We start from the raw sequence: 10082 nt of genomic DNA on the forward strand, positions 1-10082 counted from the left end.
AATCCAGCTTACATCACATCTCAGCTTTAAAAGCTCAACTCCACACTCTCTATTTCTGAATTGAGAAAGCTCCTCGGATGAGAAGCGAAACGTCTTCAACTACAGAATAGAAGTCCAGTTGTTTTGGGTTTTAACCTTTTTTGGATTTGCCATGGCCTGGATGACTGAGAATCTACACCAGCATTTCTTCTCTTCCACTATAGGTGTTCAGAAATCCCCACCATCACGGTAAAATAAAGAACTGGAAGTTATTTTTGGGTGTGGAGACAAGAAGGTGAGTTTGACAATCTTCATTTTGTTTTTTAAATATCTTCAGCTGAGTTTTTTTTTTGTCCTTCAGGCACTGGTTCACTCGGGTCCTCTTACCATCCAGCCATCCTCCTAACGGAGATGGCATTGTGTGGGACTGCACCTTCAACCGGAGATACTTCATCGCCGTTTGACTTTTGAGTCAATATGGGCTTGTGTTAAACGGGAGAAACCCAACAATTGTGCTGACAGGAAATCAAAGCTTTGTTTAACCAAATGATGTTTTATTTGCACTGAGGGAACACGGGAACCAAAAGTGATCCATCCTCCTAAATTCATCATACCTCCCATCCTTGCACAGTTCATCTAACATTTAACTGTGCTGCTGCTGACTGTGTAGATTAAACAGGTGCTGCTGGCCAGCATCTTCATCAAACCTTAACGATGAAGAGCTGTTGTAACACATTTTAAGTGTATTATACAGATGTTTGATTTGGGAGCCTGGAAGACTCTAAACTTGTAGTTCCCAACATATCAAACGTGCTGCGAGTTATTTAACCAGTTGGTTCAACATTGATGACATTTAAGATAACAACCATTCACAGTGAGGCTGCTACATCTGCACCAAATTTCCCCATAGATGGCCTTTTCTTTTTTACAAGGTATGTATGACTTACAGAGCACTATTTCTAGAAGTTGACCAATTTTTTTTTATGGCTGATGCAAATTTTTAGATATCAGGATAGCTGCTGGCCAATTTACATTCAATTTACATTTATTTTAACAGTACATCTGTAACATGCCAGAGTTAGCCAGAGGCTAGTTTTCATCACAGGTTTCTTTCTATCTGATACATTTGTAACAGTTTAATGATAACAAAAGTGCTGACCAAAATTTCTAAAATGAAGAAGCAGACATTTGTTGCTCCCCTTCCATAATAATAATAACCCAACTATCTCTGAGAGAACGTGAAACTGTCTAAAATGGAATTTATTTATTGTTTCGTGTTTAACACAAGTCAGACTTTGATTATTGATTCAGCTGAATATTATATACAATTAAACAACTGAAAACGGCACAGACTAAAAAAGATGGCAGCCTAGCAGCAGCTTCTGCATCACTCACTGCCAACCAGCGACGTCTGCATTGACCAACAGGAAGTTGGGCCACTCTGCTCCAGCTGTCTCCATCTACATGGAAGGCCATTTAAGAATAGTTGAATATCTGTTTTTTCAGCCGTTCTTGATGCTTTTAGCCGTATGTCTTGGGTCATTATCCTGTTGAAGGACCCCTGAGCTGCCACTGAGGTGGAGCTTTCTTAGGCTTCGCTCCAGGATATCTTGTTCCCTGCACAGATTTAAAGTTCCCTGTGCCAGACGCAGAAAAGAAGCCCCAAAACTAAACGGAGCTGATGTGAGTGGACCTAAAAAAGCTCCAGTTTTCTCAGCAGTCCCAGAAACTTTGGGGCTTGGTGAATTCCTGTTTGGCTTTTTTGTTTTTCTGACAGTAGACCCTCCTGGGTCATCTTAAATGGAATCCATTATGATTCAAAATGTGACAGATGGTGTGATCAGAAAGGGACGGATCTTGACCTTGGAGTTCAGCTTGAATGGTTTTGGATGTTTTCCTTGAATCTTTTTTACCATCCACACTATCCATCTGATCAACCTGGGGTTGCATTTCCTCTTGTGTCCACATCCTAGAAGGTCCTATGAACCTTCTAGTTTTCAGTAATCTTGCCAGCTGTGGTCAGAGGAACATGAAGCTGCTTGGAGATGGTCCTGTAGGCTTTACCTTTAACATGGAGATCTATAATCTTCTTTCTGAGCTCCTCAGAGAGCTCTGGTCTTTCTCTGCTCCATGTTCAGTGTGGTGCACAATGATACCAAATTACCCAGAGGCTTGTTCCCTTTAACAGGCTGAATGTTAAAACATGACTATATCACAAGGATTAATTGACTTTTTAGAGGGACCAACAAATCTGTCCATATTATTTTAGCATATCTTTTTTTTTAAATAAACAGCAAATCATTTTTAACGATTCTTTGTTAGTAAATGCATGCAGGTATTTATTAGACAATTGCTTTTAATTGAACCACTTTCAAGAGAAATTAAGCATTGTTTCAGTGAGCTGTTAGGGTACCCACAAATGTGTCTGTACTAGGAGACAAACAGGCTGTATTAAGCTGCCTGCTCTGCTTTGATTTGCTGGTGGTGACATTGCAGATAATGGGTGAATTTGTATGACCTCAGACCCCCTTATATAAAGACCATACCACCAAGATGCAGTGAAATGCACCCTGGCTGTGAATGTTGTTATCTGATTACACACATAAAAAAATATGCTGTATATTAAACAGTCAGCGTCTATAAAAACAAATACAATCTTTCAAAATGCATAAAAATATCATTAGCATTTAATGAAATGGAGCACTCATGAAACCAGTTTTTAATTTGTTATTTGCATATCCTCAGTCATCCATCGCGGGTGCTGTAGCACCCTTTGCCCCCTTAGTTTCCACAGTCTTGCACTTTTAACACATCAGCATCACTGCGTGGTAATCAGCCAAGTGTCTAATTATAAAAATGGCAAATATCAACCAATGATTTGATCAATCTCTCACAATCGCCAGCAGAGAGCCCATCCTGTGGTTGGTAAAAAGTCTCAACTTTCTCCTGTCAGTCCTTAAATATATAGTTTGTCTACTGTTGTTGTATTGCTGAAAATATTTTAAATTCTTTTTGAAGGTTTTGTGACAAGGGTCTTGTAATTATTTAAATTATTTTGTCTATAACTATGTTTACACTTAAGAAAATGCTGCTGTCTGTTTTGAGGAATGTGAGGGAATCCAATGTGTTCTGGTGCCAAAACTTAACTTGTTGAATTTCTTGGGTTTTCCTTAGTTTCAGAGGAAACACAAACTACTTCACACTGTTACATTTTAAATCCGATTTGAGGTTATTTGTTAAACACTATTAATAAACGTGTTGCTTGATTGTTCAGCCTGACAACTGATTTAAAGATGGAAATCAGACTTGGAGAATAATTTAATAATTTTTTTCCAGTGTTCATATTAATAACTTCATAATGGATAAGCTGGTTGTGTGGTTACCTTGAAAACGAGTTGTAATCAGTAACCAATAGGAGCTGTGCTCCAGTTTGATTTCTTTAAAATAAAATTTTTTATTTCTGAATCCATTTTTATTTTTTTAATGACATAAATGGTAAATGGCTTGCACTTGTGTAGCGCTTTATCTAATCCAAGGATCCCAAAGCGCTTTACAGTACATTCAGTCATTCACCCATTCATCCAGTCATTCATACACTGATAGCGGTAAGCTGCCCTGGGGCAGACTGACAGAAGTGAGTGACATAACTTAAACATATTACACACCGTTTTAAATGTCTGACAATCTGTTCACATACTGATTAATCTACAAGTACATAAACCTTTCAATAAAAATTAAAACGGCACGTTATTCTTCAAATATTTAACAAAAATAATCTAGATTTATTCTCACTGGCTACTTTCTTAGGTACACTTGTTCAGCTGCTTTTCAACACAAATAGCTAATCAACCAATCACAAGGCAGCAAGTCCATGTCTTTAGGCATGTAGACATGTTGAAGTTTAACTTAATCAGGTTGTGTGTGTGTGTGTGTGTGTGTGTGTGGGGGGGGCGATTTAAATGACTTTGAACATGGCTTGGTTGCTGGTGATAGACGAGCTGGTTTGAGTATTTCAAAAACTACTGATCAACATGGACTATTACATACAACCATCTCCAGAGTTTAAAGAGAACGGTTTAAAAGTGATAAACTATCCAGTGTCAATGGTCAGATGGAAATGTGCAAGCTTAAATAACCACTCGTTCCAACCAAAGTCTGCAGAATACCATCTCTGCACACACAACACGTCTAACCTTGAAGCAGATGGGTCAGTGAACTGGGACCCAACAGTGGGTTGCAGACCTCTGCCTTGGCAAAAAAAATGTTAAGAAAAAAAAAAAAATCTATGGACTGTTGTCTATTCACACTCCTTAACAGAACGTAGCAAAAATGCCCTATAATGCAAGTTGACAGCCACCATTTTACTTCATAGAGGACCCTAAAAGCCTGTTTAGATATGCTAATTGAGCATAGTGAAACAGGTATGATGCAGACAGTACAAGATGTGGATTTTCTTATATTGAGGGCAAAAACCTCAATGTGTTTTGTGCACCAAGATGTCGGCAGATTTGAAGAGGCATTTAGAAACAAAACAACCTGTTGAGTACTTCAGTAGATTCCTTCAAGACTAGAAGCCGTCACAAGTGTTTGACTTCTTTATGCCTAAAGCAAGAACATGCACTTCATGCATCTTACCAAAAATATATTACACATATATATACAGACCACAGCTCACATTAAGGCAAGAGGACAAATCTACAGACATAACAAATAAAGCCGTTTTACTCATTGAAGTGAGACGTGTGGAACAGGGGATTTACAGGAACCATTTCTCTGTACTACAATGACTGCAGAGGACATTTTCAGCTCTATGGACTTGTATTTGAGTTCAGTGGGCATAAGCTGAGATGTGTCAGTATCACAACTGATATTGCTGCCTCCATGACAGGAAAAAAGAAAAGTCATGGGTCGTGAAGAAAATACTTGAAATATTAATAAAATAAAATATTCTATTCTACTATCTCAGGGTCAAACTGGACCATCTTTTCATTCAATAAATTTGAGAAGTTGAAAAATTTTTCCTCGATTTGGGATGTGGCTCGTCACTAAAGGATGATGGAGAATCCTGAAGCCAGACCAGTTGAGAGCTCACAGCCCACAGAGGACCACACCTTGTTCTACTCCTGTCAGCTAAGAACAGGAAACTGAGGCTACAGTTCACACAGGCTCACCAACACTGGACAATAAGAGATCGAAAAAAAAACATTTCCTTGTCTGACGGGTCTGGATTCACTGAACTCTCATGGTCTCCACTGCCACCAGATCTCAGTGCCATTGAGCACCTTTGGGATGTAGTGAAATGAGAGATTCAGATTATGGCTGTGCAGCTGACAAATCTGCAACTGTGTGATGTTAACATGTCAATATGGACCAGAATGTTTTCAACATCATCTTGAATATTTGCCACAAAGAATTAAGGCAGTGTTGAAAGCAGCAGAGGGTCCAATAAGTGGCCAGTGAGTGCAAGTAGAATTGCTTGAAACCTGTGACCCTGTGTGGAAAAAGGACATTTACCAACCAGTGACACGACAGGTTTGTGTTGGGATTTGACTGCATGTCTGTGTGTGTTGGGTATGTCACTGCTCTCACCTCAGTGCAATAATGGAAGTTTTCATATGAGGCCATATACTTAAACTGTTTGCTCCTCCACACACAAGCCCTCACTCTGCCTCTCTGTGTATAAACAACCTGACAGAATCTTAACACAGATCAGAACGCCACCACTGCTGGGAATAACAAGACTTCTTACAACCAAACATCTGAATGCCGAAAGACTTTAAAATATTAAAATAAATCACCATAACTGAACATTTATTATTTAATTAGTTGCTAAACATAAAAAAAATGTCATTATGAGGATGAACCTTTGGACTCGTCCTGCGTGATTGCAAATGTTCCCCTTTCAAGTTTTACATTTTCAGCAATGAAGAAATCAAAATATTAAACAGTGTCAACATTTTAAACTACAATGTAAAGAAAAGAATAAAAACAAAGACGAAGAATGTTAACCAACTCACTTTAAAGGCTGTGAGTTTGAAAGATAAAATGAAAAGTCAACACCTGATTAAATGGGTTTTTGTATATGATTAAATGTTGAATTATTTATTCGTGTGGAATTAGTTCCTGTGATGTTTATGTCTGACAGCAAAGCTGGTCCTGTTGCCATGTATTTAGCTGACTGAGATGATTTGTAAAACCTTAATCACCCCAACCTCCAACCAGTCCAGGTAGCCTTAACTGAAGTAGGAGGATGCTGGATAATTCAGGAAGGTTTATGCAAAGAGAGGGAGCTGTGCAGCAGATTACACAGCTTTGCCTCTAGGTTCCAAGGTTTCAGCTTCCTCTTGGTTTGGTGGAATAAAAAAAAAAGCAGGATCACCTCCCCACAGGACTTCCTAAGAGGAACCTGTAAGGAAGTAAAAACAAACATCTTGTTGAGGGAAAACAACTACAAATTATTTTCACATGTGAGTTGGACCCATTTTCAGAGAATGAGACACAAATCTGTGAAAGTAGGATCTGATCCTCACCACTCTCCTCGGGCCTGAACTGCTTCCCTCCTCACCAGCCTCTTCCTGTCATCCAGAGGCTGGGCCAATGCTCGCAGCACCCGTGCTCGAAATGGCAAAACCTGAATCACACAATGAAAAATCCTTAATGTGTACATCAGCCGAATAAAGAAATCTTTTATACTCCTAAACTTAGGAAAATAAACTCACTGACAAGAACAGTACAACCTCTAGAAAGACTGGACTGATTTGGACTTAATTTGGTGCAAACCAGGGATGAAGATGTGCAGTTCAACCCCAATTCTGAAAAAGTTGGGTTGTTGTGTAAAATGTAAATGAAAAAACAGAATGCAATGATTTGCAAATCTCATAAACCTATATTTTATTCACAGTGGAACATAATGAAAAAAAAGAATTGTTTAAACTAAGAAATTGTACCATGTTTAGGAAAAAATAATGTAATTGTGAATCTGATGGAAGCAACATCAGATTGGAATGGGGCAACAAAAGGCTATAAAAGTAAGGGGCGCAAATAAGCAATTCATTAAATGAATATTATTAGATTAACTGGCAGCAGGTCAGTAAGAGAGTATAAAAAGAGCATTGCAGAGCAGCTAAATCTCACATAAGTTAATATGGGCATAGTTTCACCAATTTGAGTTTGACAACTGATCAAAAGCTCCCCTCCAGCACCCTGGAGTAAACTTTTCCAAAGAACCTGAGAAGTGTGATCCCTCGATAGTTGGAACACATTCTCCAGCCCCCCCTTTTAAAAATGGGAAATACCACCCTGGTCTGCCACTCCACAGGTGTTGCCCCGTTCCTTCATGCAACATTGAAGAGAAGCGTCAACCATGCTAGCTTCACAATGTTCAGAGCCTTCAGCATCGTCCACCCCTGGCACCCTGCCAAAGGGGAACTTTCCGACTACCTCTGTGATCTCTCCGATGGTAATGGACTCATCTTCTTGAGTACTCAAACTCTGCCTCCACAAAGGTGGACATGGTGATCGGATTAAGGAGATCCTTGAAGAGCCCCTTCCACCATCTGACAAGGTCTCCAGTTTCTCACTCAAATCAAGCACAGCCTGGGAGGGGGCAGGCTTTCCCTTTCTGAGTCACCAAACCGTTTGCCAGAACCTCCTTAAGACCATCCAAAAGTCTCTCTCTATGGCCTCTCTGAATTCCTCTGAACACCAACGTTTTTGAATCCACAATCACAAAAAGTTGCAGTTCTCCTGGTTACCCTGTACCTATCAGCTGCTTCAGGAGTCTTTTGGGACAAGTCCTAAAAGCCTCCTTCAGCTTTATGGCCTTCATCTCCGCTGGTGTCTACCAGCGGGTCCTTAGGTTGCCACCACGACAGGCACCAATGGTCTTCAGGCTACAGTTCCTGGAAGCCACATTTGCAATAGAGGTTCTTAACATAGTCCATTTGGATTCCATGTCCTGACTTACCTCGGTACAAAGGAAAAACTCACCCACAGGTGTAAGTAGAAGATTTCACAGACAGACGGCTCCACCAGACTTTCCTAGTTCACCCTCACTACTTATTTGTGTTTACCAAGTCCTTGTAGCAGCCTCCCCTGCCACTGAATCCAACTCTAAATTAGGTGTTACATTGACAGCTCTGCCCTACTTTGTTCCGGAGTGTTTAAGACATATGGCCACAGGTCTGATCAACCTTCACCTTTTTGGGCTTGGCCCAGTCGAACCTCAAGAATCAAGACTCGGCCATCAGGTGCCATCAAATTCAAATGTACATTTTTTTTTGAATGTACCATTTTCTAGTTTTAACACTTTGTATGGTCCATGTGTTCCACTGTGAATACAATATAAAGTTTATGAGAAGAAACCACTTGGGTGTTTTGGGCTTTTTTCCTGACCCCCTGATGTGTGACGTCCACAGAGCTGCTAAGGCTGAGATTCACAGCATTCAGCCATTCATCAGTGAGTGGATGAATATCGGTACAACATGGTTCAGTTCATTGGAATTATTGTTCAAACAGGCCAGAAAATATCACTAGTTTCATTTTTTGGCTTCCTGAAAGATAAAAACCTTCCTCAGATTTGGATCCATAAGCTCCGAAGTGGGAACTCTGGTTCGGATCACTTCAAAGGGAAGCACCGCTCCGACCCTCGTTAATGCGGTGGACTGGCTTCACGTCAAAAGACACAGGACCTTTTGCCAGCAGCAATCCTAACTATTTTTAATTTTAAAAGAAAGGCAAATGGAGAGGAGGACTTTGCTACAGAGAAGGAGACGAGAAACAGGAAGTTTTACTTCAAACATGAAGTTGTGAATGTGCGCTATCATTAAAAGGTATGAGCTGCTGACAGCCTGAGATCAGTTTGGGATTCAGAGCAGTTTGTTATTGATGACAAATTAGAAACAATCCATGTGTGATTAAACTAATATCATAGTTTGAAACTGCTTTTGGTTAGCATATAGTTAGCATTGGGCTAGCTTTGAGTTAGAAATGTTAACGCTCTCCTGCCGTCTTTATGTTGATTTGCAGTGTTGTGTGCTTTTTTTTTTTCCCCCCAGTGTTGTGTACTGTCATGACAATGATCTGGAGGTAATCGGTTCTCAGCCTTCCGCGTTCCCAACTCGGTTTTTATGTGTATTGTGTTGGCAGCCATGACGGTTCTGGTGATCATCAGAATTCGAATTTGAAGAGTTTTCATCTCAAGGTTTCCCTTAGAGTATTATAAGCCTGGTGGGCCACTAGGCTAAGCTCCGCTTGTTTATTATAAATACGTCATTTTTTTATACACATTTTTTCCACCTGCACCCCAAAACCGCTACTTTTATCTACCTCAGCGCACGAGGGTGCGCGCGCCAACAGTGACGCAATCGCGCTGTCCCCGCCCCTGCGTGAAGGTCTTGCGTGGTGTCGCGTCATGCACCTTTTTTTATCTTGGCGTGGATCGCGCCCACAGCGCTTCATTCAAAATGGACGGTTTTGGTGCTCTAGCGGAGCTGGTTCGCCTGTATCAGCATTTATATGATCCCTCTCTGAGAGATCACAAAGATAATCAAATGGTTTAAAACTCACGGAAGGAGATTACTGCTGCAGCCGATAAAAAGGAGTGTTTACAGACCACAGAGGGAATAAATATTAGTCCTATGATGGGTGAATCACAACTAAAGCAAATAAATCAATGAAAGTCAAACTGAATGCTTTAAGTTTAAACATCCTCTCTGTATCACAGCCAGAAACACAACAGCTCTTCCTCCTGAATACCTGCAGCCATATTAGATGTGACAACCATCTGCTCTCTTTGTTAACGTATTTCCACTGGTTACGTAGCGTACTGCCCCCTGTCTTTTTGGAGAAAACTGCATCGAGGTAAGCACCAAGTATAAACGCCCCCACCTCGCTCAGGACCGCGCTCTGTTCACGGAGCCCTGCGTGACTCTAATGAGCCCTGAGGCCGAGCCTCCTTCAGCTACCTGGAGTTAGCAGGTCGCTGGAGCCACAGTAATAAACATGGAACGAGCGGGTTAAACCAAAAATGGTTAGTTGAGCCGAAATTCAGCAGGTGGCTTTACAAGACTGAATATGGTAAGCATGTTTTGTACTTAGTGAAA

At 40.5% G+C, this 10082-nt stretch overlaps 2 protein-coding genes across 6 annotated transcripts in view; one reads left to right on the plus strand and one right to left on the minus strand.

Annotated features, from left to right (window-relative positions):
• The window catches only part of zdhhc16b (zinc finger DHHC-type palmitoyltransferase 16b), a 24444-nt gene extending 21000 nt beyond the window's left edge, over positions 1–3444 (plus strand). For both annotated transcript variants that reach the window (XM_017433635.3, XM_017433636.3), the window contains exons 9-10: positions 204–274; positions 341–3444. In XM_017433635.3, coding sequence (XP_017289124.1) covers positions 204–274; positions 341–443 — 174 coding nt within the window. In that variant the 3' untranslated portion in view covers positions 444–3444. The remainder of the gene's footprint in view (positions 1–203; positions 275–340) is intronic.
• The window catches only part of mms19 (MMS19 homolog, cytosolic iron-sulfur assembly component), a 38228-nt gene continuing 31149 nt past the window's right edge, over positions 3004–10082 (minus strand). For 3 of the 4 annotated variants that reach the window (XM_017433634.3, XM_017433633.3, XM_037981977.1), the window contains exons 30-31: positions 6510–6610; positions 6355–6385 (exon numbers count right to left, since the gene is read on the minus strand). In XM_017433634.3, coding sequence (XP_017289123.1) covers positions 6355–6385; positions 6510–6610 — 132 coding nt within the window. Of the gene's footprint in view, positions 6386–6509; positions 6611–10082 lie in introns of all 4 variants that reach the window. The other variant, XM_025009948.2, reaches the window with a different exon arrangement.

This window comes from Kryptolebias marmoratus, linkage group LG2 (genome assembly GCF_001649575.2).
Source record: "Kryptolebias marmoratus isolate JLee-2015 linkage group LG2, ASM164957v2, whole genome shotgun sequence".
Taxonomy (NCBI): domain Eukaryota; kingdom Metazoa; phylum Chordata; class Actinopteri; order Cyprinodontiformes; family Rivulidae; genus Kryptolebias; species Kryptolebias marmoratus.